Source organism: Dendronephthya gigantea, unplaced genomic scaffold (genome assembly GCF_004324835.1).
Source record: "Dendronephthya gigantea isolate DGI-Jeju-01 unplaced genomic scaffold, DenGig_1.0 000016F, whole genome shotgun sequence".
Taxonomy (NCBI): Eukaryota; Metazoa; Cnidaria; class Anthozoa; order Malacalcyonacea; family Nephtheidae; genus Dendronephthya; species Dendronephthya gigantea.
This window is the reverse complement of record NW_021163026.1, coordinates 2,232,237-2,259,447: the sequence shown is the minus strand read 5'-3', so window position 1 is coordinate 2,259,447 and position 27,211 is coordinate 2,232,237. Positions and strand designations below refer to the sequence as shown.

The 27,211-nt window shown below is 34.6% G+C and overlaps 3 protein-coding genes and 1 long non-coding RNA gene across 6 annotated transcripts; all 4 read left to right on the top strand.

The window, feature by feature from the left end:
- Positions 1-11: 11 nt before the first annotated feature.
- On the top strand, positions 12-5,672 carry LOC114520568 (RNA-binding protein FUS-like). 2 transcript variants are annotated; one of them, XM_028540867.1, is made up of 13 exons: positions 12-115; positions 636-690; positions 816-1,439; positions 2,622-2,674; positions 3,578-3,604; positions 3,698-3,804; positions 3,929-3,991; positions 4,062-4,125; positions 4,248-4,346; positions 4,469-4,556; positions 4,665-4,753; positions 4,963-5,047; positions 5,300-5,672. In XM_028540867.1, the coding sequence occupies exons 1-13, from the start codon at positions 100-102 to the stop codon at positions 5,337-5,339; spliced, it is 1,410 nt and encodes a 469-aa protein (XP_028396668.1). In that variant the 5' UTR covers positions 12-99; the 3' UTR covers positions 5,340-5,672. The 2 variants fall into 2 exon arrangements, with proteins under 2 accessions (XP_028396668.1, XP_028396669.1); XM_028540868.1 differs by lacking the exon at positions 2,622-2,674 and having other exon boundaries at positions 25-115; positions 5,300-5,671.
- Positions 5,673-5,933: 261 nt separating this feature from the next.
- LOC114520567 (nuclear cap-binding protein subunit 3-like) lies at positions 5,934-8,392 on the top strand. 2 transcript variants are annotated; one of them, XM_028540865.1, is made up of 9 exons: positions 5,934-6,036; positions 6,153-6,215; positions 6,428-6,522; positions 6,613-6,644; positions 6,873-6,995; positions 7,115-7,204; positions 7,341-7,508; positions 7,618-7,648; positions 7,771-8,391. In XM_028540865.1, exons 1-9 carry the CDS (start codon positions 5,965-5,967, stop codon positions 8,210-8,212), a joined length of 1,116 nt encoding a protein of 371 aa, XP_028396666.1. In that variant the 5' UTR covers positions 5,934-5,964; the 3' UTR covers positions 8,213-8,391. The 2 variants fall into 2 exon arrangements, with proteins under 2 accessions (XP_028396666.1, XP_028396667.1); XM_028540866.1 differs by lacking the exons at positions 5,934-6,036; positions 6,153-6,215 and having other exon boundaries at positions 6,455-6,522; positions 6,613-6,738; positions 7,771-8,392.
- A 196-nt stretch (positions 8,393-8,588) lies between these two features.
- On the top strand, positions 8,589-10,372 carry LOC114520523 (derlin-2-like). The gene is made up of 7 exons (XM_028540815.1): positions 8,589-8,870; positions 9,005-9,070; positions 9,166-9,239; positions 9,390-9,483; positions 9,592-9,787; positions 9,873-9,963; positions 10,037-10,372. Exons 1-7 carry the CDS (start codon positions 8,778-8,780, stop codon positions 10,146-10,148), a joined length of 726 nt encoding a protein of 241 aa, XP_028396616.1. The 5' UTR covers positions 8,589-8,777; the 3' UTR covers positions 10,149-10,372.
- Positions 10,373-23,488: 13,116 nt separating this feature from the next.
- Positions 23,489-25,218, top strand: LOC114520620. Its single transcript, XR_003686711.1, has 3 exons — positions 23,489-23,595; positions 24,663-24,718; positions 25,164-25,218. It is a non-coding gene; the product is annotated as an uncharacterized LOC114520620 (long non-coding RNA).
- The last annotated feature ends 1,993 nt before the right edge of the window (positions 25,219-27,211 follow it).

The following is a 27,211-nucleotide window of genomic DNA, read 5'->3' as shown; positions in this document are numbered from 1 at the left end:
TTACAATTTTCAACTGACGCAGTGACGCGAAGCTCGTGACCTCGTGCTTGGATTTTTTGGAGAAATTTTGTCATAAAAAGTGTATTTTCTTGGTGAAAAATGACTGATCAATCATGTAAGTTGAATGTTTTATATCCTGGGTGTTTAAATAGATAAATCATGTCCACTTTAGTATTGAAATTGTTGTGTCTTGTGTAATTTAGCGAGCACGTATATTTGCGGTGGACCTGTTCATGATTTTGATGTTTGTTTGCAGGGAACATTTGCTAGTGTTTCCGTTGAATTTATACTCACAAGCGCGCTTTTGTGTGACAATATTATCTATCCTTCCTCGTGAGATTATCAACATCTTGTTAGATATGCAATAAAGGCATCAAACATAGTCTCGAAGTACACTTAATTCGTGTTACTTATTTCGTAGTTGATTGATTTGGAAAAAAAATAGTAAAAACCTCGATTTTATAGGCTTAATCTATGAGATCTGCAGCATAGATTTTAAATTGGGGTTTCAATCTATGATTTAAACTCCTAAGGAACCTAAGTTTATGTAAAATGCAGGTAAATGTGGCATTTTAAATAACATATATATGCTTCTGGTCTGAAACTGACTGAAATAATTTCCATGGCCATTTTAGATTCATACAACCAGCAGCCACCACCTGGTGGACAGCAAAGTTATGGATCTCAAAGGTAATATTATTACTTATTACCTTCTTTGAGGGGCTTAACTCAAAGGAATATTTTGCATGGTTGGTATTATTGGACAAAATCTAGGTAGCATGTCAGTAATGCTAACAATGTATTAAAATTTTTAGCTATGGCGGGGGTTCTCAGCAATCATATGGGGGATACTCCCAACATGGGGCGACAACAACCTCGTACCAAGCTGGGGGATATGGTTCTTCTACTACGCAAGCACCATCAACCGAAGGTTCTGGCTCGTACCAACAGGGTGGTGGTTACACTCAATCAGGATACAGTCAACAACCACCATATTCCAGTGGTCAGCAAACTAGCTCATATCAACAATCATCCTCTGGACAGTATGGTGGTAGTAGCCAGCAGAGTGGCTACCAACAGGGTGGTTATCAAGGGTATGGTAACAGTGGTAACCCACCTTCAACTTCTGCTCCGACAACTGGTTATGGTCAGAGTTATGGTGGCCAATCTGGAGGGTATGGTGGCTCAAGTGGTGGTGGATATAAGTCTAGTGGTGACCAGCAATATGGTGGAAGGTCTGACCAAAGGGATACTGGTTATGGTGGCGGAAACCAAGATAAAGGATATGGTGATCGAGGTGGTGACCGGGGAAGTTACAATAGAGGTGGTGATGATCGTTATGGTAGCAGTGGTGGCGGATATGGTCGTAACAATCGTGGTGACCGTAGTTATGGTGGTTCAGATAGGGGATATGGCGATAAGGGTGGCTATGGAGGAGGGTATGTATTTTATAATTTTCTTAGTAGGACATTACTTAATCACTTTGTCTAGTTCGGAATTTTTACTGTGCAAATGGATTGGTTAAAATGAATTTGGTAATGTGTGCACCATTTTCTTTTAAATCCATGTTTTTGGTGAAAAATGGGTGTATAACAATCTGTCGTTTTACTTCTACAAGTGGATTTTCAGCGGTTCTAAATTTTGCGGTTCTTTGTAATGGTTTCTTTGTCACTTTAAAAATGGTGAAAAACTCTGATGCCGAATATGGAGAACTATAATCATAACCATCGGTTAAAAAGGGTAGAATAACTGTCATCAACTCTGGATATTTGTTTTGTGTGAAATTTTTTTCGCTGTCCACAAATCTGTGCAACGTTTCAACAGTTTGAGAGCATAAATAATTTGCTATAAAAATATTTCACACAAACAAAGTTGTGGAAATTGAATTATGATCCTGTCTCATCATCAGTATAAAGAAGTCATCAAATAGTTGCTGTGCTGCAAAGGTATAACTGTTTTTGTGATTTTTTGGTTTAAACATACATTGTTCATAGCAATAATTTTTGAAATAGTCTGTTTCAAAAATTCGAGATTTGTTTGAAATATCAAAGTTCTTGTTATATTTAAAGTTAACTATCACCCTTATTTCGTTATAATTGGAGTCCCTATGTTTCTATACATCAAATAATGGGTTTCATTTGGCATTGTGATCTGTGATTTGGGTGGTGGTCAACCAGAAACGTTTCGAATATTATACTGCACTTGCAACTAAGCACAAAGCCAACATGTACAGTGAAGAACTCTGCCTCCAGTTACTCAAGTTGACCACCACTTAAATCTATGGCATGAAATAAAACCAAAGAGCAATGTTTTACATTATTGGCATACTTGTGAAAGGTCCTATAATCACGTTTTAACAAGGTCGGTTAACAAAAAGAGTCTATTGTAGTCAGTGGCAGGCATTCGGGCAGAGAAAAAACTTTGAAAATCGCCGGTTTTGTGTCCGGCGAGATGCATTTTTTATAAGTCAGACCATACTCAATCTATAGTTATTATATTTGGGGAAACAAAAAGGTGTGAGCGCAACTGAAGTTTGAGGCCCATTTCAAAGTGTCTGCCACTGACTGTATAATTTATGTCCTCATGTGACGTCATTTGCATATTTAATATTGGTCTAACAGAGGTAGAGGTGGTAACAGATCTGATGGTGGAAACACTGGAGGTTATGGGTCGGGTAAGTCAAAACAACAGGCAAGATCTTTACCACCTTTTTAAACCACCACGCTTGGGCAGTTTGTCTAACAAATGACATGGTATTTGCGGTTTTGGCGAATGGTATGATTATCGCCCTGTAAATTGCGAGTTAAAATGCGTTTAATGGTCAACTATTCGGGTTAGACGTGGTTCGAATTGTACTGGTAGAAATTTCATGGGTAAATGTCCATATTCTCTGTGATAAAACTGCTGAAGTACAGCTTGTGGTTTGAAATTATGGTCACATTATCTGCAGGGTTAAAAAGTGGTCACTTGTGTGCACTACATATGCAGATATATTTGCAGCCGTTGACTACATTTAGTCAGGTAAATTAAAGTCAAACTTTAATCCTCTTCTTTCCTGTAAATATTATTCGGTTATTCTGTGATGTTAAATCTTAAATGCACTGTAATCACTACAGTATTTGCGGTCTTGTTTTACTGGTGCATTTTAACAAGCATCAAATGAACTTCTATGTGGTTGGTTGTATCACAGCTTGTATTATAAACTGTTTAAAGCTGGTCACTAACTGTAATATATGTTGGTGTTTTTAAAGTAGTGTTTCGGCAAATGATTGCGGTTGTACAACTTCGTGTTAAACCAATTTACTGTGTCATCGGTTGGGTTGCTATTATTTTTTTACAAAACTTGGTACTGTTTTTGATGAACGCAGTTTTGGTGTTCTGAAATCTTTGGTCTAGATTTTGTGAACTTGCCAATTGATGGATTCCATTTGATTCCATTGAATCTAGGGGGGGGCACATTTACACATAGGTCTCAAAAGACAGATTTATATGCTTTACAGATTGTTCATTTTTTTTTTAAAACTGGAATATGGTTAGTTTGTGACACATATTCTAACTGGCTTTTATTATGTTTCAGGAGGGGGCCACTCAGATCAAGGATCAGGTATGCATAAAAGAGTTTACTTGTCAAATATTCTGTTTCAATTATTAGGGCAAAGAAGAGCCAAGTATTAATTGCTTGATCTTGTCATTTCAGGTGCTCCTAAAGAATATCAAGATGACACCATCTTCATCTCTGGTATACCTCCACATGTGACTGTTGAAGAGATTGGGAACATGTTTGGATCCATTGGCATCATCAAGGTATTTAATATTTAATGGTCTTGAACAACAAGCATTCGCTATATGCATGTTGTATTATTTTGAACCATCTTGATATCCAATTTGAACCATCTTGAACCATCACAATAATGATTTTGTTTTATAGATTGATAAAAAGACACAAGGGAAAAAAATATGGTTGTATCGAACGCCCACAGGAGAGTCTAAGGTCAGTCAGATTTTGGTGGTGAATGTGAAAATGTTTGGTTGTATGTAATTGATGGTGTTGTGTTCACTAGGGTGAAGCTACTGTTACCTATGATGACCCACCAACAGCAAGTGCTGCAATTGAGTGGTTCAATGGTAAGTAATCATTGCTTGAGTTCTGAGGGTTGCATAAGGCAGAGGTGTAGGACTGGGGTGGTGATAAAAAGAAGAGAAGTTTATCACAAGGAATACTTACGAAATGTTTATTTGTCTTGCAGGTAAAGATTTCATGGGTGCGAATATCAAAGTGGAACTTGCAGAGAAGTTTGTGCCAAAGAAGATGCGAGAACGAGGCGGCGGTGGAGGAGGAGGGCGAGGTATGAAGGAGAGGGGAATAACTCTGGTAGCTTCTGAAATACCTGCTGAAATTTTAAAACACAAAGTGGGCCAGCTTATCCTGTGACCTAGATATGAAGACTCCTTTTATAACCAATTGTAGGAGGATCTCGTGGTGGCCGTGGTGGAGGTTTTCGTGGTGGCCGAGGAGGTGGGGGTGATCGTGGTGGTGGAGACTGGGATTGTCCATCGTAAGTTTCATCTTGTTCCGCCCTTGGCAGAATTCTGATATTTTTGGGATTATTGCTGTATACAATCTTGTACCTCTCATTAATTGCTCTTGTATTTTCTTATCGTAGATGTAGTAATATGAACTTTGCACGAAGGACATCATGTAACAGATGTAATACGCCCAAACCAGATGACGGAGGAAGTGGTGGGGGAGGAGGTAAGAGCAATAGAAGCTGTTTTAGATTCTCTTGAGTCAACCTTCTCGCCCAATATTTTATTTCAAACAAAGTCATCCTTGCCTGCTCTAGACTTGATAACTGAAGGGTAAACTAAGGGTAAGGATATGGGTAAACTAAGGCAGAGTGAGGTTTGCTAGTGAATAGTGATATGCATTCAGAGTTGATGTTGTTAAATCTTCACTTCTAGGTTATGGTGGAGGATACGGTGGTCGTGGTCGTGGAGGATCAAGAGGAGGACGTGGGGGTGGATATGGAGGGGGGAGAGATGGCGCGTAAGTACATCCATATGATATGAGGCATAAGATGATACAGTAATAACAACCCAAAGTTTTGAGATTTACACAAGACTTTTTATTGTTTATTCTTGACTTCAAAGATGATGAGAAATGGTACCCTGAACAACAGTGAAGGCTTAATAACTACAATTCTCTGATTTGATGCTACATGAAATTTCTTGTTTATAATTGACGAAATTCAAGATCCAAGTCTAATAGCTAAATTGCATTTCTTTCTTTTTTTGACAGGCAAGACAGAAGACGTGATAGAAGAGATGCTCCGTACTAGTTCTCAGCAAGGAATGCAATGTAAATTATTAAAGACAAGAACAAGGCACCACGAAATATCTTCACCTCCAGCTGTGTTAGGACAGCTAATTTCCGGCAGCATAGAGTGTATTCTAGGCAATGAGTAGAATAACTGAGCCACTGTATGTATTCTGGACATTTTAGAGCCCTTTTAAAACAATAGCTTCAGCTTTCATTTCTAGCTGTCAGAGCATTGCAATGACTTTGAACTATGTTTGACTGTTGTAAACTTTTGTATTGTGATCCTTGTAGTTCTAAGTAAATCTTGTATTGGATGTATTTTTCATTTTGCCTAATAATTTCATAATTAATGACAATACATCATCATGTGTCATGAAAGTATTAAGAATTTTGACCATTCTTAGAACACCTGCATCCCAAGGAGTCTTACCCCATCATGAGTCTAAGTTTTTGAACAATTTATTGGATTTGGGTTGCTTCACTTGCGTGTCCCCGTGCCCGGAACCCACCAACCCCACCCACCGCTTGTGTGACGTCATAGCCCCTTGCATCCACTATAATTCTTATTACATGAAAAATGAATCACGGGCTCTTGTTGCTTATCAAATTTTCGAATATGGAAGAAATTTTAAATTGAAAGAAAAATGGAGTTCGAAGATTTAAAAGTTGAAGTTCCTTTGGACGAAGACGACGAGGCTAGATTAAACGATGTCCCTGTAAGTTAAATCACGGTTAATTTGATGTACACAGTAGACGAGTTTCAAAATTGTATAATTGCTAGACTCAAGTGGTTGTTTCAGAAATAATTGAATTTGATACTTTTTTCATAAAGGTAAAGAAATACCAGAATGAGGATGGTAGTAATTTCATCACAGGATTTGATGTCACCTCTAAGGTATTATTGCAGAATTCCCACTCAAGTATTTCCACTAAACCTGACTGTCAGATTTAGGCAGAATTAATGATCACTTATTGATCATGTTTAAAGGATATTATTTAAAAAAAAATGTCATATGGTTACTAGACTTTTAGCTATAAAAAATGGCATTGAACCAGTTCATTATGATTTTCCTATTGATACTTTCTGAACACTACTATCATTTCTAGGAAGCGGAAGAGAAGAGGTTACAAAGAGCACAAAGATTTGGTATTTCTGTGAAAGAGAAGGCAGAAAATGCTACTGAGATTGAAGCATTACCCAGGTAAAAGAATTCATAAAGTTATACTAACCAAGACCAACTTCACCAATAATGATATGAAACCTTACATTCTGCTTTTTAACTTATTTATAGCTCTGTTCAAAATCTTCCAAGTAATAATCAAGGTGAAAGATTTTTTTATGGTACTATAGTTCTGGGACTGTGAAATCTCATCAATGAGTGATAGTGATGTTTATGTGTCAGGGCGAATATTGTCAGGTTACGCATGTCACATTGCTGTTTCTTGAAGCTTCATATTTTGCATGTAACAATTAACAAAGTAAAATAGCAATGTCACCTGTGTAACCAGAGAACTACTCATGAGTATTTCTCATAGATATTTCTTTTTCCAGATGCGAAGATCAGATCGGATGCAATTCTGTTATTTGGTGTGAATGAAATGAGCACAAAGGATGTGTTTGAATATTTTCAAGGTTACATGCCTGGCTCCATAGAATGGATTGATGATATATCATGTATGTCTAACCACTGTGCTCATTGTCACTAGGACATTTTTTAAACTGAAGCTTCTATATATTTTCTAAAATGTTGTTTACCTCAATAGGATTGAACAAAGTTATTTATCATTATCTAGGTGTTGTTGTGTGGGAGGATGAAAACTCAACCAAAAGAGCATTTGCAAATTTAGGAACCAAATTTACCCCAGCTGAGGACAGTAGAATGTGTATGTTCTTATACTCTCTTTTCTTTTAGTAAAACTGGAAATAGTGCATCCATTAATCTTTATTTCTTTCTGTAATCCATTGTGTGTAATGTAGAGAATTGAAACCAAACCAAACCTATATTCCATTCATATCCAGGTGAAGATGAGCAACTGGAGAATATTTGGAGAATTGGAGTGAAACACCCAAAGTCAAAACAACTGTTGATGCGATATGCAACTACAGCTGACAAGAAGATAAAAGGTGCTGGCTCGCGGAGTCTTTATTATCTTATCCACGGACATCCGGAAAGCCAAAAACGAAAAGGTGAATAGTGTTGAATGGAGACATTTGTAAAAGGTCATATGAAGTTAAATTGGAAATTTATAATTCCTTTCAATAAAGACTTATATAGAATAAAATTTCTTCCTTTTAGCGAGCAGAAGAGGTCTAGTCAGCTCTTCAAGGTAAAAATGTTTTAAAAAGTATTTTTCTAGTTGTAGTGTATATCATGATTGAAAACAGAACTTGAAACAAGAGTTCAAGTTCCCATTTACAAGAAACTGAACTCTTATATGTTCACCCATAGGAGACGTAAAATTAATGCGGATCAAAATCGCATTAAGACAGAACTCGACCAAGGCCCAGAAGTGGAAATTTTTAATCAAGATTCCGATGACAGTATGGGGAGGTTTGAGGATGAAATGGACATTGATGAACCTCCAGTTAAAGTGCTCATATCTGAAGGTATGTCCAGAGGAAGTACTCCGGATGGAAATCTTTATGCAGACCAACAAAGGCATACTAGTATAAGATCACGACTGAGTAAACCCTCCGATAGTGTTTTAAGAAAAAAACATATGAATGATCTCCCTAATTCTGCTAAAATGGATGAAGAACTATCGAAAAGTAACATCAGAGGAGGGAGGAACTCTGATGTTTCAGACTTGCGGCAGAAATTGAAAAATAGGAAGCATCGTTTTGACAAAAAAACACGACCTAGCTTGTCAATTGAAATAACTGAAGATTAATGTGATTAGTGCAAACATCCATTAGTTAGGAAAACAATTCATCTGTTCCTGTCCACGTTTTCCTGGGATTTTCGTGCCTGGTTTAAATCAAATTAAAACCAATATTAAAATTGTAAATATTTTTAAAGTTGTACATTATTAATAAAACATTTGTGAGAGATGATCCTTTTTGGACCTGTTGGAAGGACTGGTTGTGGTATCCAGTAAGTATAAACTATAAAGTTAGTTTAGTTTAGGTTTTCTCCTGTAGTAACACTGGATCAATAAGAGATGATCCTTGCTGGACCTCTAGGAAGAACAGTTTAGAACTGATAGAACTATCCAGTATAAATAAAGTTAGTTTTGTTTAGATTTCCTCCTGTAGTAACACTGGATCAATAAAAGATGATTCTTACTGGACTTCTAGGAAGAACATGGTAATGTGAGTTGCTGAAGCGTTTTAATTACTCTTTATCAATCATATGGAAATGATCCACAGTACCACCATATTTCGAGTGCCACGTAAGATCAGTTCCATTTATGACGTCATTTACATCAGTGGTTCTTCTTGAAAACATAAAACAAGATGGCGTACCAATCCTTCCAAGCAGAATACATGCAAATGCCCACTGTAACACGGGCTTATACGACTGCCTGTGTCTTTACGACGTTAGCTGTGGTAAATAGCATTTGTTGAACTTCTAAATCACGCTTTTTGATCTGTCGAATATGTGCACAAGTACAATTTTATGTGTAGTTTTTGACGGCGTTTTTTGTAACTGGTCACTCATATTCGTTTGTTTATTTCTTTAGCAATTGGACATAATTACACCGTTTCAACTGTATTTCAATCCAGAGTTGATATTCAAGCAATACCAGGTAGTTTTGATTGGAAGATTCTTTGATATGTGTAAAATATGAGTTATATGAGAAGAAACAAATTATGAGCTAAAATGGAATAATTTCTCTTTCAGCTGTGGCGACTGTTTACAAACTTTCTCTTTTTTGGAACGATCGGTTTTAATTTTTTATTTAATATGATATTCACGTATCCTTTACAATGAAAAGGAATTTGGTTTAATACATTTGGCTTTTTGGGGTTCCCATGTAGTGATACAATTATTAGTACCTTGCAGATCTGACCTCTGTAAGATGCATGGTTTTATTTTCAAAATAGATTTACCTTAATTCTGTGGAGATATCGTTATTGCAGGATGCTAGAGGAAGGATCATTTCGTGGAAGAACTGCAGATTTTGTGTTCATGTTTTTGTTTGGTGCGTTTGTCATGACCGTATCCTTTATAACTCATTTCAGTCCAGTATTTACTATTGGAGTCTAAGTGAAGGCACCTTTGTGTAAACAAATGAATATATATAAACTTCCTTGACTTATTTGTTAGCTAATTTCATTGGGTATAAATATAGTTTTTTTAGGCCAGGCGTTTACCATAATGTTGGTTTACGTTTGGAGCAGAAGAAACCCTTATATCAGAATGAATTTCTTTGGTCTGCTGAACTTTCAGGCACCGTATTTGCCATGGGTGTTACTTGGCTTCTCATTGATGTTAGGAAATGCTGTCATTGTTGACTTAATGGGTGAGATGAATTGCTTTTTATTAAAAAAATTCAAAATGTTAGCCATACTCTGTGTTATTTTCAAACAAGTTTTAATTTTATGTAGGTATTGCTGTTGGTCATGTCTATTATTTTCTGGAAGATGTTTTCCCAGAACAGCCAGGTGGATTCAAAATGTTAAAAACACCATCAATTCTGTAAGTATTTACTTGGTACCAGTATCACAATGTAGTTGCAAGCTGTTCAACACTTGCTAAATTCTATATTCAGGAAAACAATATTTGACGGTCAGCCTGCGGATCCAAATTACGAACCAATGCCGGAAGACCGACCTGGTGGGTTTCAATGGGGTGCACGTGAGGAAATTGAAGATGAGAGATAATTTGTTGCTGACAATGAGTCGAAGCAATGATGCCATGTGCAAAGCGAGACCTAAAATAGAAATTTCTACCTGAAGGAAAAAAATCATCGGTCTCTGCTAGTGTCATTCAAGATAGATGAAGAGTGTCCAATTCTCCAATTTATATTAAAATTATCAGCAGTTGTACATACTGTATATAATAATAAAGACAGTATCTCATTGAATGCATCAATATTTTAGTAAATATTAAAAATACAAATTAATTGCATGAATGGTGCGTTGAAGATGATTTAGTGACTGTGGTTGACTTTCATTTTTCAAAAATCAAGCTGGGAAGTTTTTTTTTTGCGAAGTGGAAGATCTTCACTTTCGTTCGCCATCTTGGAAAAAGTGATTTTAAAAATTTTGAAAATCGATTTGTTTTCATGGCTTTTGGTAGACATATTTATAATGCTTTGTTTCGGAGAACTTCTACATTTGCTTTAACTATTGTCGTTGGTGCTGTTCTCTTCGAACGAGTGTTTGATCAAGGGTTAGATAATTATTATGAAAGAGTTAATCATGGGGTATGTCGTTTCCTTGATAAAGATTTAAGTAGAGCGAAGAATCTCTTATAAAGTAAAAACCCTTTTGAATATAACCTAATACTATAAAAACTATATCCTTTATGGATAAAATCAGACCAATACTGCACTATTCTGGCCTGAAATAGTGCGAGTTGGTGTGCATATTTGCTAGAGATATATTTTAATATAGATGTTTGGTGTATTAAATATTTGATTTTGTTTATATTCATATTTGTAGAAACTATGGAAGCACATCAAGCACAAATATGAATTGGAAGCTGACGATGAGTGAAAAAGAAGAGATTAATGTGGTTATATAAGAAACAGAACAATTTTACGAAGTCTAGACTTTGATGCACTATTGTTATTTAAGAAAATCTGTAAACCATGCTATATATTTTTCCAAATTGTATGATATAGTAATGAACAGAGGAAAATTCAGAATTGTTGTTTTTTGTTAAAAGATATGGCTGATATTGAGCAAGGAAACCTTTATTTCTATTAAAGGTTTTCAAAGGTAGAATAAAGGTCAGTTGACATCAATTTTGTTCAATTCAATTTACCGCTGTAGATAATGTGTGCAAAATCCACGAATGCAACTTTATGGTTAACTCAGTCCAAGCAATTGCGAACTCGGCTGAGTGATGATCAGTAGACCTTATGCATAATGATGTATCAGGCTTTGATGCCTGCAGGGAATTCTGGTTTTAGTAGTCACGGCAAAAATTCATTTGAGATTGCTGTGACTACTAGGACCAGAATTCCGTGCAGGTGTCACAGCTTGTTATGTCATGCATAAGGTGTATTAGACTTGTTTTATTGTTTTAATCTTAGCAGGCTAAAAGTGGGCTATGGTATTCTACGGTGAAATAAAACACAGATAAGACTAAATGACCTGATTTAGTTCTATTATTATTTCAATCTGTTATTCTTTAATTATAGTGAGATTGAAAGTAAGTAAAAAAAATTATTCTGATCCCCTCACTCCAGTTGACTTCCATATTTATCATCCAGATTAAAACGTTTCTATGACAACTGCAATCCACTGAGCTGTATTTCAGTCAACATTCTGGACGGATATTCATTTCAGGTTTAAAAATGTGATATTATTTTTTGCATATATTTATACAAAGGTAAATTTGAATTTGAATTTTTTCCTGCACGATTTCGATTGATTCCTTCAGAAATTCCTCAACATTTTTACTAAGAATGTTTAGAATCGCCTTCACGTTGCCTCATTTTGAATTTGGATTTAATCTATTTGCGTTTTTAGATTTTTACGACCTTTTATATTAAATTTAATTCCCCCACTACTAGCAGTAAAACTAAACGTTCATGATAAAGGCAGCCTGTAATGAAATGGAAATCTGCTGCCTATTTCTATAAGAAACGTCTATTGAATATTGATTGACCAAAAACGATGACCAGCCAACAATTTAAAAAAGTAGAGTAAAAAACAAATTCAGCTTGGATTAACTAGCCTTCCGCCCAAATGCTGGATTGAATATGCGCACTCTCTATGTTGTATCTATAATGTAGTATATGCATTGTAAAGTATTGTATTTCATTCTGTCTGAAGATGACTTTGACTATTTTTTATTGATTGTTTCAAATGTCCCCCGTTTAATTCTCCCAAATGTAGAGGTGCTGAAAACTTGTGTTTATAAAACTCATGCATAATAAGGTGGACATAAGGAATGGTTTTTTGTGCCTTTTATTTACGAATACCTTCTAATGTGTATCTTTAGTGTTGTTGTGTTGTTGTGTGAAGAGAATGTTTTTTCTCAAGGTACGTTATCTTAAGTACTTTTTTATTTTAAGTATGTTTTCGCAATTTTGGCAGCTAGTTTTCATTGCATTCTTTTCGAATATGCCTTAAAAAGTTATTTAAACTCTTGACATGCCTGAAATATATTATTGCATGCTTGAGTGTTTTTGAAAAAACCAAGATAATTGATAAACTAAAACTTATGATAAATTTGGCCAATTAGTTTGAAATGTGCATGCTAAATTCTTATACAATCAATTCCTACATTATTTCCTATTTTTGACTGATTACGTACAAAATAGCATTTACATTAATTGGGTCCTGCACAATTTCAAGGCAAACTTTGATATTACACTAGCTGTAGAATTGATAAAACTTTTATTCCATATTTTATTTCAGGTGATATATTTCCTATTTTGTCATGTTGGTCTTTTGTCATGCAGCATTGTCTCTCACAGGTGAGTGTTGGTTTTGCATCTTGGAGTGTTCCTAAGGGGTAAGGCTTACCATTTTGGTCAATTTTGACAACTTTTTGAACTGTTCTAAAAATGGCTTTCTAAGACTAATATCTTTCATTTTAGAGCACATTTGGTCGGTTTCTGGAACGATCAAAAAGTGGTCAAAATTGGCCAAAACGGTAAGTCTTACCCCTTACCATTTTGGTCAATTTTGACCACTTTTTGAACTGTTTAAAAACTGTCTTAAAATGCTAAAAATGGCTTCCTAAGACTACTATCTTTCATTTTAGAGCACATTTGGTCGGTTTCTGGAATGCTCAAAAAGTGGTCAAAATTGGCCAAAACGGTAAGTCTTACCCCTTTCCATTTTGGTCAATTTTGACCACTTTTTGAACTTTTCAAAAACTGTCTTGAAATGCTAAAAATGGCTTCCTAAGACTACTATCTTTCATTTTAGAGCACATTTGGTCGGTTTCTGGAATGCTCAAAAAGTGGTCAAAATTGGCCAAAACGGTAAGTCTTACCCCTTACCATTTTGGTCAATTTTGACCACTTTTTGAACTGTTCAAAAACTGTCTTGAAATGCTAAAAATGGCTTCCTAAGACTAATATCTTTCATTTTAGAGCGTATTTGGTTGGTTTTAGGAACGACCAAAAAGTGGTCAAAATTGGCCAAAATGGTAAGTCCTTACCCCTTACCATTTTGGTCAATTTTGACCACTTTTTGAACTGTTCAAAAACTGTCTTGAAATGCTAAAAATGGCTTCCTAAGACTAATATCTTTCATTTTAGAGCGTATTTGGTTGGTTTTTAGGAACGATCAAAAAGTGGTCAAAATTGGCCAAAACGGTAAGTCTTACCCCTTACCATTTTGGTCAATTTTGACCACTTTTTGAACTGTTCAAAAACTGTCTTAAAATGCTAAAAATGGCTTTCTAAGACAAATATCTTTCATTTTAGAGCACATTTGGTCGGTTTTTGGAACACTCAAAAAGTGGTCAAAACTGGCCAAAATGGTAAGTCTTACCCCTTTCCATTTTGGTCAATTTTGACCACTTTTTGAACTTTTCAAAAACTGTCTTGAAATGCTAAAAATGGCTTCCTAAGACTACTATCTTTCATTTTAGAGCACATTTGGTCGGTTTCTGGAATGCTCAAAAAGTGGTCAAAATTGGCCAAAACGGTAAGTCTTACCCCTTACCATTTTGGTCAATTTTGACCACTTTTTGAACTGTTCAAAAACTGTCTTGAAATGCTAAAAATGGCTTCCTAAGACTAATATCTTTCATTTTAGAGCGTATTTGGTTGGTTTTAGGAACGACCAAAAAGTGGTCAAAATTGGCCAAAATGGTAAGTCTTACCCCTTACCATTTTGGTCAATTTTGACCACTTTTTGAACTGTTCAAAAACTGTCTTGAAATGCTAAAAATGGCTTCCTAAGACTAATATCTTTCATTTTAGAGCGTATTTGGTTGGTTTTAGGAACGATCAAAAAGTGGTCAAAATTGGCCAAAACGGTAAGTCTTACCCCTTACCATTTTGGTCAATTTTGACCACTTTTTGAACTGTTCAAAAACTGTCTTAAAATGCTAAAAATGGCTTTCTAAGACAAATATCTTTCATTTTAGAGCACATTTGGTCGGTTTTTGGAACACTCAAAAAGTGGTCAAAACTGGCCAAAATGGTAAGTCTTACCCCTTACCATTTTGGTCAATTTTGACCGCTTTTTGAACTGTTCAAAAACCGTCTTAAAATGCTAAAAATGGCTTCCTAAGATAATATCTTTCATTTTAGAGCGTATTTGGTTGGTTTTTGGAACACTCAAAAAGTGGTCAAAATTGGCCAAAACAGTAAGTCTTACCCCTTACCATTTTGGTCAATTTTGACCGCTTTTTGAACTGTTCAAAAACCGTCTTAAAATGCTAAAAATGGCTTCCTAAGACTAATATCTTTCATTTTAGAGCGTATTTGGTTGGTTTTTGGAACACTCAAAAAGTGGTCAAAATTGGCCAAAACGGTAAGTCTTACCCCTTACCATTTTGGTCAATTTTGACCACTTTTTGAACTGTTCAAAAACTGTCTTAAAATGCTAAAAATGGCTTCCTAAGACTAATATCTTTCATTTTAGAGCACATTTGGTTTTTTTGGAACGATCAAAAAGTGGTCAAAATTGGCCAAAACGGTAAGTCTTACCCCTTACCATTTGGTCAATTTTGACCACTTTTTGAACTGTTCAAAAACTGTCTTAAAAATGGCTTCCTAAGACTAATATCTTTCATTTTAGAGCATTTGGTTGGTTTTTGGAACGATCAAAAAGTGGTCAAAATTGGCCAAAACGGTAAGTCTTACCCCTTACCATTTTGGTCAATTTTGACCACTTTTTGAACTGTTCAAAAACTGTCTTAAAATGCTAAAAATGGCTTCCTAAGACTAATATCTTTCATTTTAGAGCAATTTGGTTGGTTTTTGGAATGCTCAAAAAGTGGTCAAAATTGGCCAAAACGGTAAGTCTTACCCCTTACCATTTTGGTCAATTTTGACCACTTTTTGAACTTTCAAAAACTGTCTTAAAATGCTAAAAATGGCTTCCTAAGACTACTATCTTTCATTTTAGAGCACATTTGGTCGGTTTTTGGAATGCTCAAAAAGTGGTCAAAATTGGCCAAAACGGTAAGTCTTACCCCTTACCATTTTGGTCAATTTTGACCACTTTTTGAACTGTTCAAAAACTGTCTTAAAATGCTAAAAATGGCTTCCTAAGACTAATATCTTTCATTTTAGAGCATTTGGTTGGTTTTGGAACGACAAAAAGTGGTCAAAATTGGCCAAAACGGTAAGTCTTACCCCTTACCATTTTGGTCAATTTTGACCACTTTTTGAACTGTTCAAAAACTGTCTTGAAATGCTAAAAATGGCTTCCTAAGACTAATATCTTTCATTTTAGAGCGTATTTGGTTGGTTTTAGGAACGATCAAAAAGTGGTCAAAATTGGCCAAAACGGTAAGTCTTACCCCTTACCATTTTGGTCAATTTTTGACCACTTTTTGAACTGTTCAAAACTGTTCTTAAAATGCTAAAAATGGCTTTCTAAGACAAATATCTTTCATTTTAGAGCACATTTGGTCGGTTTTGGAACACTCAAAAAGTGGTCAAAACTGGCCAAAATGGTAAGTCTTACCCCTTACCATTTTGGTCAATTTTGACCGCTTTTTGAACTGTTCAAAAACCGTCTTAAAATGCTAAAAATGGCTTCCTAAGATTAATATCTTTCATTTTAGAGCGTATTTTGGTTGGTTTTTGGAACACTCAAAAAGTGGTCAAAATTGGCCAAAACGGTAAGTCTTACCCTTACCATTTTGGTCAATTTTGACCACTTTTTGAACTGTTCAAAAACTGTCTTAAAATGCTAAAAATGGCTTCCTAAGACTAATATCTTTCATTTTAGAGCACATTTGTTCGGTTTTTGGAACGATCAAAAAGTGGTCAAAATTGGCCAAAACGGTAAGTCTTACCCCTTACCATTTTGGTCAATTTTGACCGCTTTTTGAACTGCTAAAAATGGCTTCCTAAGACTAATATCTTTCATTTTAGAGCGTATTTGGTTGGTTTTTGGAATGCTCAAAAAAATGGTCAAAATTGGCCAAAACGGTAAGTCTTACCCCTTACCATTTTGGTCAATTTTGACCACTTTTTGAACTTTTCAAAAACTGTCTTAAATGCTAAAAATGGCTTCCCTAAGACTACTATCTTCATTTTAGAGCACATTTGGTCGGTTTCTGGAATGCTCAAAAAGTGGTCAAAATTGGCCAAAACGGTAAGTCTTACCCCTTACCATTTTGGTCAATTTTGACCACTTTTTGAACTGTTCAAAAACTGTCTTGAAATGCTAAAAATGGCTTCCTAAGACTAATATCTTTCATTTTAGAGCGTATTTGGTTGGTTTTAGGAACGACCAAAAAGTGGTCAAAATTGGCCAAAATGGTAAGTCTTACCCCTTACCATTTTGGTCAATTTTGACCACTTTTTGAACTGTTCAAAAACTGTCTTGAAATGCTAAAAATGGCTTCCTAAGACTAATATCTTTCATTTTAGAGCGTATTTGGTTGGTTTTAGGAACGATCAAAAAGTGGTCAAAATTGGCCAAAACGGTAAGTCTTACCCCTTACCATTTTGGTCAATTTTGACCACTTTTTGAACTGTTCAAAAACTGTCTTAAAATGCTAAAAATGGCTTTCTAAGACAAATATCTTTCATTTTAGAGCACATTTGGTCGGTTTTTGGAACACTCAAAAGTGGTCAAAACTGGCCAAAATGGTAAGTCTTACCCCTTACCATTTTGGTCAATTTTGACGTTTTTGAACTGTTCAAAAACCGTCTTAAAATGCTAAAAATGGCTTCCTAAGATTAATATCTTTCATTTTAGAGCGTATTTGGTTGGTTTTGGAACACTCAAAAAGTGGTCAAAATTGGCCAAAACAGTAAGTCTTACCCCTTACCATTTTGGTCAATTTTGACCGCTTTTTGAACTGTTCAAAAACCGTCTTAAAATGCTAAAAATGGCTTCCTAAGATTAATATCTTCATTTTTAGAGCGTATTTGGTTGGTTTTTGGAACACTCAAAAAGTGGTCAAAATTGGCCAAAACGGTAAGTCTTACCCCTTACCATTTTGGTCAATTTTGACCACTTTTGAACTGTTCAAAAACTGTCTTAAAATGCTAAAAATGGCTTCCTAAGACTAATATCTTTCATTTTAGAGCACATTTGTTCGGTTTTTGGAACGATCAAAAAGTGGTCAAAATTGGCCAAAACGGTAAGTCTTACCCCTTACCATTTTGGTCAATTTTGACCGCTTTTTGAACTGCTAAAAATGGCTTCCTAAGACTAATATCTTTCATTTTAGAGCGTATTTGGTTGGTTTTTGGAATGCTCAAAAAATGGTCAAAATTGGCCAAAACGGTAAGTCTTACCCCTTACCATTTGGTCAATTTTGACCACTTTTTGAACTTTTCAAAAACTGTCTTAAAATGCTAAAAATGGCTTCCCTAAGACTACTATCTTTCATTTTAGAGCACTTTTGGTTTTGGAATGCTCAAAAAGTGGTCAAAATTGGCCAAAACGGTAAGTCTTACCCTTACCATTTTGGTCAATTTTGACCACTTTTTGAACTGTTCAAAAACTGTCTTGAAATGCTAAAAATGGCTTCCTAAGACTAATATCTTTCATTTTAGAGCGTATTTGGTTGGTTTTAGGAACGACCAAAAAGTGGTCAAAATTGGCCAAAACGGTAAGTCTTACCCCTTACCATTTTGGTCAATTTTGACCACTTTTGAACTGTTCAAAAACTGTCTTGAAATGCTAAAAATGGCTTCCTAAGACTTATCTTTCATTTTTAGAGCGTATTTGGTTGGTTTTAGGAACGATCAAAAAGTGGTCAAAATTGGCCAAAACGGTAAGTCTTACCCCTTACCATTTTGGTCAATTTTGACCACTTTTTGAACTGTTCAAAAACTGTCTTGAAATGCTAAAAATGGCTTCCTAAGACTAATATCTTTCATTTTAGAGCGTATTTGGTTGGTTTTTGAACGATCAAAAGTGGTCAAAATTGGCCAAAAACGGTAAGTCTTACCCCTTACATTTTGGTCAATTTTGACCACTTTTTGAACTGTTCAAAAACTGTCTTAAAATGCTAAAAATGGCTTCCTAAGACTAATATCTTTCATTTTAGAGCACATTTGTTCGGTTTTTGGAACACTAAAAAGTGGTCAAAAATTGGCCAAAACGGTAAGTCTTACCCCTTACCATTTTGGTCAATTTTGACCGCTTTTTGAAACTGCTAAAAATGGCTTCCTAAGACTAATATCTTTCATTTTAGAGCGTATTTGGTTCGGTTTCTGGAATGCTCAAAAATGGTCAAAATTGGCCAAAACGGTAAGTCTTACCCCTTACCATTTTGGTCAATTTTGACCACTTTTTGAACTGTTCAAAAACTGTCTTAAAATGCTAAAAATGGCTTCCTAAGACTAATATCTTTCATTTTAGAGCACATTTGTTCGGTTTTTGGAACGATCAAAAAGTGGTCAAAATTGGCCAAAACGGTAAGTCTTACCCCTTACCATTTTGGTCAATTTTGACCGCTTTTTGAACTGCTAAAAATGGCTTCCTAAGACTAATATCTTTCATTTTAGAGCGTATTTGGTTGGTTTTTGGAATGCTCAAAAAATGGTCAAAATTGGCCAAAACGGTAAGTCTTACCCCTTACCATTTTGGTCAATTTTGACCACTTTTTGAACTTTCAAAAACTGTCTTAAAATGCTAAAAATGGCTTCCCTAAGACTACTATCTTTCATTTTAGAGCATTTGGTCGGTTTCTGGAATGCTCAAAAAGTGGTCAAAATTGGCCAAAACGGTAAGTCTTACCCCTTACCATTTTGGTCAATTTTGACCACTTTTTGAACTGTTCAAAAACTGTCTTAAAATGCTAAAAATGGCTTCCCTAAGACTACTATCTTTCATTTTAGAGCACATTTGGTCGGTTTCTGGAATGCTCAAAAAGTGGTCAAAATTGGCCAAAACGGTAAGTCTTACCCCTTACCATTTTGGTCAATTTTGACCACTTTTTGAACTGTTCAAAAACTGTCTTGAAATGCTAAAAATGGCTTCCTAAGACTAATATCTTTCATTTTAGAGCGTATTTGGTTGGTTTTAGGAACGACCAAAAAGTGGTCAAATTGGCCAAAATGGTAAGTCTTACCCCTTACCATTTTGGTCAATTTTGACCACTTTTTGAACTGTTCAAAAACTGTCTTGAAATGCTAAAAATGGCTTCCTAAGACTAATATCTTTCATTTTAGAGCGTATTTGGTTGGTTTTAGGAACGATCAAAAAGTGGTCAAAATTGGCCAAACGGTAAGTCTTACCCCTTACCATTTTGGTCAATTTTGACCACTTTTTGAACTGTTCAAAAACTGTCTTAAAATGCTAAAAATGGCTTTCTAAGACAAATATCTTTCATTTTAGAGCACATTTGGTCGGTTTTTGGAACACTCAAAAAGTGGTCAAAACTGGCCAAAATGGTAAGTCTTACCCCTTACCATTTTGGTCAATTTTGACCGCTTTTTGAACTGTTCAAAAACCGTCTTAAAATGCTAAAAATGGCTTCCTAAGATTAATATCTTTCATTTTAGAGCGTATTTGGTTGGTTTTTGGAACACTCAAAAAGTGGTCAAAATTGGCCAAAACGGTAAGTCTTACCCCTTACCATTTTGGTCAATTTTGACCACTTTTTGAACTGTTCAAAAACTGTCTTAAAATGCTAAAAATGGCTTCCTAAGACTAATATCTTTCATTTTAGAGCACATTTGTTCGGTTTTTGGAACGATCAAAAAGTGGTCAAAATTGGCCAAAACGGTAAGTCTTACCCCTTACCATTTTGGTCAATTTTGACCGCTTTTTGAATGCTAAAAATGGCTTCCTAAGACTAATATCTTTCATTTTAGAGCGTATTTGGTTGGTTTTTGGAATGCTCAAAAATGGTCAAAATTGGCCAAAACGGTAAGTCTTACCCCTTACCATTTTGGTCAATTTTGACCACTTTTTGAACTTTTCAAAAACTGTCTTAAAATGCTAAAAATGGCTTCCCTAAGACTACTATCTTTCATTTTAGAGCACATTTGGTCGGTTTTCTGGAATGCTCAAAAAGTGGTCAAAATTGGCCAAAACGGTAAGTCTTACCCCTTACCATTTTGGTCAATTTTGACCACTTTTTGAACTGTTCAAAAACTGTCTTGAAATGCTAAAAATGGCTTCCTAAGACTAATATCTTTCATTTTAGAGCGTATTTGGTTGGTTTTAGGAACGACCAAAAAGTGGTCAAAATTGGCCAAAATGGTAAGTCTTACCCCTTACCATTTTGGTCAATTTTGACCACTTTTTGAACTGTTCAAAAACTGTCTTGAAATGCTAAAAATGGCTTCCTAAGACTAATATCTTTCATTTTAGAGCGTATTTGGTTGGTTTTAGGAACGATCAAAAAGTGGTCAAAATTGGCCAAAACGGTAAGTCTTACCCCTTACCATTTTGGTCAATTTTGACCACTTTTTGAACTGTTCAAAAACTGTCTTAAAATGCTAAAAATGGCTTTCTAAGACAAATATCTTTCATTTTAGAGCATTTGGTCGGTTTTTGGAACACTCAAAAAGTGGTCAAAACTGGCCAAAATGGTAAGTCTTACCCCTTACCATTTTGGTCAATTTTGACCGCTTTTTGAACTGTTCAAAAACCGTCTTAAATGCTAAAAATGGCTTCCTAAGATTAATATCTTTCATTTTAGAGCGTATTTGGTTGGTTTTTGGAACACTCAAAAAGTGGTCAAAATTGGCCAAAAAGTAAGTCTTACCCCTTACCATTTTGGTCAATTTTGACCGCTTTTTGAACTGTTCAAAAACCGTCTTAAAATGCTAAAAATGGCTTCCTAAGATTAATATCTTTCATTTTAGAGCGTATTTGGTTGGTTTTTGGAACACTCAAAAAGTGGTCAAAATTGGCCAAAACGGTAAGTCTTACCCCTTACCATTTTGGTCAATTTTGACCACTTTTTGAACTGTTCAAAAACTGTCTTAAAATGCTAAAAATGGCTTCCTAAGACTAATATCTTTCATTTTAGAGCACATTTGTTCGGTTTTTGGAACGATCAAAAAGTGGTCAAAATTGGCCAAAACGGTAAGTCTTACCCCTTACCATTTTGGTCAATTTTGACCGCTTTTTGAACTGCTAAAAATGGCTTCCTAAGACTAATATCTTTCATTTTAGAGCGTATTTGGTTGGTTTTTGGAATGCTAAAAAATGGTCAAAATTGGCCAAAACGGTAAGTCTTACCCCTTACCATTTTGGTCAATTTTGACCACTTTTTGAACTTTTCAAAAACTGTCTTAAAATGCTAAAAATGGCTTCCTAAGACTACTATCTTTCATTTTAGAGCACATTTGGTCGGTTTCTGGAATGCTCAAAAAGTGGTCAAAATTGGCCAAAACGGTAAGTCTTACCCCTTACCATTTTGGTCAATTTTGACCACTTTTTGAACTGTTCAAAAACTGTCTTGAAATGCTAAAAATGGCTTCCTAAGACTAATATCTTTCATTTTAGAGCGTATTTGGTTGGTTTTAGGAACGACCAAAAAGTGGTCAAAATTGGCCAAAACGGTAAGTCTTACCCCTTACCATTTTGGTCAATTTTGACCACTTTTTGAACTGTTCAAAAACTGTCTTGAAATGCTAAAAATGGCTTCCTAAGACTAATATCTTTCATTTTAGAGCGTATTTGGTTTTTAGGAACACGATCAAAAAGTGGTCAAAATTGGCCAAAACGGTAAGTCTTACCCCTTACCATTTTGGTCAATTTTGACCACTTTTTGAACTGTTCAAAAACTGTCTTGAAATGCTAAAAATGGCTTCCTAAGACTAATATCTTTCATTTTAGAGCGTATTTGGTTGGTTTTGAACGATCAAAAAGTGGTCAAAATTGGCCAAAACGGTAAGTCTTACCCCTTTACATTTTGGTCAATTTTGACCACTTTTTGAACTGTTCAAAAACTGTCTTAAAATGCTAAAAATGGCTTCCTAAGACTAATATCTTTCATTTTAGAGCACATTTGTTCGGTTTTTGGAACACTTAAAAAGTGATCAAAATTGGCCAAAACGGTAAGTCTTACCCCTTACCATTTTGGTCAATTTTGACCGCTTTTTGAACTGCTAAAAATGGCTTCCTAAGACTAATATCTTTCATTTTAGAGCGTATTTGGTCGGTTTCTGGAATGCTCAAAAATGGTCAAAATTGGCCAAAACGGTAAGTCTTACCCCTTACCATTTTGGTCAATTTTGACCACTTTTTGAACTGTTCAAAAACTGTCTTAAAATGCTAAAAATGGCTTCCTAAGACTACTATCTTTCATTTTAGAGCACATTTGGTCGGTTTTTGGAACACTCAAAAAGTGGTCAAAATTGGCCAAAACGGTAAGTCTTACCCCTTACCATTTTGGTCAATTTTGACCACTTTTTGAACTTTTCAAAAACTGTCTTAAAATGCTAAAAATGGCTTCCCTAAGACTACTATCTTTCATTTTAGAGCACATTTGGTCGGTTTTCTGGAATGCTCAAAAAGTGGTCAAAATTGGCCAAAACGGTAAGTCTTACCCCTTACCATTTTGGTCAATTTTGACCACTTTTTGAACTGTTCAAAAACTGTCTTGAAATGCTAAAAATGGCTTCCTAAGACTAATATCTTTCATTTTAGAGCGTATTTGGTTGGTTTTAGGAACGATCAAAAAGTGGTCAAAATTGGCCAAAACGGTAAGTCTTACCCCTTACCATTTTGGTCAATTTTGACCACTTTTTGAACTGTTCAAAAACTGTCTTGAAATGCTAAAAATGGCTTCCTAAGACTAATATCTTTCATTTTAGAGCGTTTGGTTGGTTTTTGAAACGATCAAAAAGTGGTCAAAATTGGCCAAAACGGTAAGTCTTACCCCTTTACATTTTGGTCAATTTTGACCACTTTTTGAACTGTTCAAAAACTGTCTTAAAATGCTAAAAATGGCTTCCTAAGACTAATATCTTTCATTTTAGAGCACATTTGTTCGGTTTTTGGAACACTTAAAAAGTGATCAAAATTGGCCAAAACGGTAAGTCTTACCCCTTACCATTTTGGTCAATTTTGACCGCTTTTTGAACTGCTAAAAATGGCTTCCTAAGACTAATATCTTTCATTTTAGAGCGTATTTGGTCGGTTTTGGAATGCTCAAAAAATGGTCAAAATTGGCCAAAACGGTAAGTCTTACCCCTTACCATTTTGGTCAATTTTGACCACTTTTTGAACTGTTCAAAAACTGTCTTAAAATGCTAAAAATGGCTTCCTAAGACTACTATCTTTCATTTTAGAGCACATTTGGTCGGTTTCTGGAATGCTCAAAAAGTGGTCAAAATTGGCCAAAACGGTAAGTCTTACCCCTTACCATTTTGGTCAATTTTGACCACTTTTTGAACTGTTCAAAACTGTCTTAAAATGCTAAAATGGCTTCCTAAGACTATTATCTTTCATTTTAGAGCACATTTGGTTCGGTTTCTGGAATGCTCAAAAGTGGTCAAAATTGGCCAAAACGGTAAGTCTTACCCCTTACCATTTTGGTCAATTTTGACCACTTTTTGAACTGTTTAAAAACTGTCTTGAAATGCTAAAATGGCTTCCTAAGACTAATATCTTTCATTTTAGAGCGTATTTGGTTGGTTTTAGGAACGATCAAAAAGTGGTCAAAATTGGCCAAAACGGTAAGTCTTACCCCTTACCATTTTGGTCAATTTTGACCACTTTTTGAACTGTTCAAAAACTGTCTTGAAATGCTAAAAATGGCTTCCTAAGACTAATATCTTTCATTTTAGAGCGTATTTGGTTGGTTTTTGAAACGATCAAAAAGTGGTCAAAATTGGCCAAAACGGTAAGTCTTACCCCTTTACATTTTGGTCAATTTTGACCACTTTTTGAACTGTTCAAAAACTGTCTTAAAATGCTAAAAATGGCTTCCTAAGACTAATATCTTTCATTTTAGAGCACATTTGTTCGGTTTTTGGAAACACTTAAAAAGTGATCAAAATTGGCCAAACGGTAAGTCTTACCCCTTACCATTTTGGTCAATTTTGACCGCTTTTTGAACTGCTAAAAATGGCTTCCTAAGACTAATATCTTTCATTTTAGAGCGTATTTGGTCGGTTTCTGGAATGCTCAAAAAATGGTCAAAATTGGCCAAAACGGTAAGTCTTACCCCTTACCATTTTGGTCAATTTTGACCACTTTTTGAACTGTTCAAAAACTGTCTTAAAATGCTAAAAATGGCTTCCTAAGACTACTATCTTTCATTTTAGAGCACATTTGGTCGGTTTTTGGAACACTCAAAAAGTGGTCAAAATTGGCCAAAACGGTAAGTCTTACCCCTTACCATTTTGGTCAATTTTGACCACTTTTTGAACTTTTCAAAAACTGTCTTAAAATGCTAAAAATGGCTTCCCTAAGACTACTATCTTTCATTTTAGAGCACATTTGGTCGGTTTCTGGAATGCTCAAAAAGTGGTCAAAATTGGCCAAAACGGTAAGTCTTACCCCTTACCATTTTGGTCAATTTTGACCACTTTTTGAACTGTTCAAAAACTGTCTTAAATGCTAAAAATGGCTTCCTAAGACTATTATCTTTCATTTTAGAGCACATTGGTCGGTTTCTGGAATGCTCAAAAAGTGGTCAAAATTGGCCAAAACGGTAAGTCTTACCCCTTACCATTTTGGTCAATTTTGACCACTTTTTGAACTGTTTAAAAACTGTCTTGAAATGCTAAAAATGGCTTCCTAAGACTAATATCTTTCATTTTAGAGCGTATTTGGTTGGTTTTAGGAACGATCACAAAGTGGTCAAAATTGGCCAAAACGGTAAGTCTTACCCCTTACCATTTGGTCATTTTGACCACTTTTGAACTGTTCAAAAACTGTCTTGAAATGCTAAAAATGGCTTCCTAAGACTAATATCTTTCATTTTAGAGCATATTTGGTTGGTTTTTAGAAGAATCAAAAAGTGGTCAAAATTCGCCAAAACGGTAAGTCTTACCCCTTACCATTTTGGTCAAATGTCTTGGGCTACCTGTGTCTGTCTTGGGCTACCTGTGTCTGTCTTGGGCTACCTGTGTGTGGCTTTACTTTTTTCTTTGTAAAATTTAAGAAAAATAGAAAAAAAACTAGAGAAATAGATAGAAAAAAACTAGACAAAAAAAAACTACACAAATAAACTAACTAGAAAACTAGACAAAAAAACTAACTAGAAAACTAGAAAAAAAACTAGAGAAATAGAAGAAAAACTAGAAAAATAGAAAAAAAACTAGAGAAATAGATAGAAAAAACTAGAAAAAAAAACTAGAAAAAATAGACATAAAAACTAACTAGAAAAATAGAAAAAAAAACTAGGAAAAATAGAGAAGAAAAACTAGACAAAAAAATAGACAAAAAATAACTAGAAAATAGAAAAAAACAAGAAAAAACAACTAGAAAAATAGAAAACTAGAGAAAAGAAAAAACTAGACAAAAAAACTAACTAGAAAACTAGAAAAAAAAACTAGAGAAATAGAAGAAAAAATAGAAGTAAAAACTAGAAAAAAAAAACTAGACAGAAAAAGACTAGACAAAAAAACTAACTAGAAAAATAGAAAAAAAAACTAGAGAAATAGAAGTAAAAACTAGAGTAAAAAAACTAGAGAGAAAAAAAAACTAGAGAAAAAAACTAAGGGAAAAAAACTAAAGAAAACTATGTAGAAAAAAAACTAGAGAAATAGAAGTAAAAACTAGAGTAAAAAACTAGAGAGAAAAAAAACTAGAGAAAAAAAACTAAGTAGAAAAATAGAAAAAAAGCTAGAGAAATAGAAGTAAAAACTAGAGAAAAAAAAACTAGAGAAAAAAAAACTAGAGAAAAAAACTAAGAGGGAAAACTAGAGAAAAAAACTAGTAGAAAATAGAAAAAAAACTAGAGAAATAGAAGTAAAAACTAGAGAGAAAAAAAAATAGAGAGAAAAAAAACTAGAGAAAAAAAATAGAAAAAAAAAAAAACTAGAGAAATAGAAGTAAAAACTAGAAAAAAGAAACTATTATAGAGAAAAAAAAAGAAAAAACTAGATAAATAGAAGATAATACTAACAGGTTTTTTTTTAACTTAGAAAAAATACTAAAAAATACTAAGAGGTTTAATTTAGAATTGTCAAGTCACACAGAAGAACTTGCAAAAAAAAATAAAAACACTAACACCACCAGATGAAAAAGGTTTACTTCTTAAACTTCACAAAGAAAAAAGTTATCTTTATAAATCCAAGTTTTGAAAATTGTCACAAAACTCATCTCATTTCACACTAAAATATATGAATTAATGAGAATCTGGGTGCCTTTCAACTTTCTTCAACACTAAAGTAAAAAAAGAATTTCATCAAAAAAATAATCAGAGAAAATATATTTAGAAAAAAAACTAATACTAAGAAGAAATTAAAGAGAAAAGAAGTATAAGAAAAAGCCAAAGCAACTGCCAAAATCTTTTCAATTGTGAAAGCACAAGGAAAAACATGCAAAATCGAAACAACAAACACCACAAGACAAAAATCAAGTTTCTTCTTAAACTTTTCAAAAAACATTTAGAAGCAACTGTCAAAATCTTTTCAATTGTGAAAGCACACGGCAAACATGCAAAATCGAAACAACAAACACCACAAGACAAAAATCAA

What these genes read in the sequence shown, in the direction of transcription:
- LOC114520568 (XM_028540867.1), top strand. An exon ending in GGAGACTGGGATTGTCCATC is followed by an intron (nt 4,557 to 4,664) that starts GTAAGTTTCATC and finishes TTCTTATCGTAG; the next exon opens with ATGTAGTAATATGAACTTTG. An exon ending in GGAGGGGGGAGAGATGGCGC is followed by an intron (nt 5,048 to 5,299) that starts GTAAGTACATCC and finishes TTTTTTTGACAG; the next exon opens with GCAAGACAGAAGACGTGATA.
- LOC114520567 (XM_028540865.1), top strand. Translation starts at nt 5,965, where the DNA reads ATGGAGTTCGAAGATTTAAAAGTTGAAGTTCCTTTGGACGAAGACGAC. An exon ending in GGAAAGCCAAAAACGAAAAG is followed by an intron (nt 7,509 to 7,617) that starts GTGAATAGTGTT and finishes TCTTCCTTTTAG; the next exon opens with CGAGCAGAAGAGGTCTAGTC. An exon ending in GGTCTAGTCAGCTCTTCAAG is followed by an intron (nt 7,649 to 7,770) that starts GTAAAAATGTTT and finishes GTTCACCCATAG; the next exon opens with GAGACGTAAAATTAATGCGG.
- LOC114520523 (XM_028540815.1), top strand. Translation starts at nt 8,778, where the DNA reads ATGGCGTACCAATCCTTCCAAGCAGAATACATGCAAATGCCCACTGTA. An exon ending in TGATATTCAAGCAATACCAG is followed by an intron (nt 9,071 to 9,165) that starts GTAGTTTTGATT and finishes TTTCTCTTTCAG; the next exon opens with CTGTGGCGACTGTTTACAAA. An exon ending in TTAAAAACACCATCAATTCT is followed by an intron (nt 9,964 to 10,036) that starts GTAAGTATTTAC and finishes TTCTATATTCAG; the next exon opens with GAAAACAATATTTGACGGTC.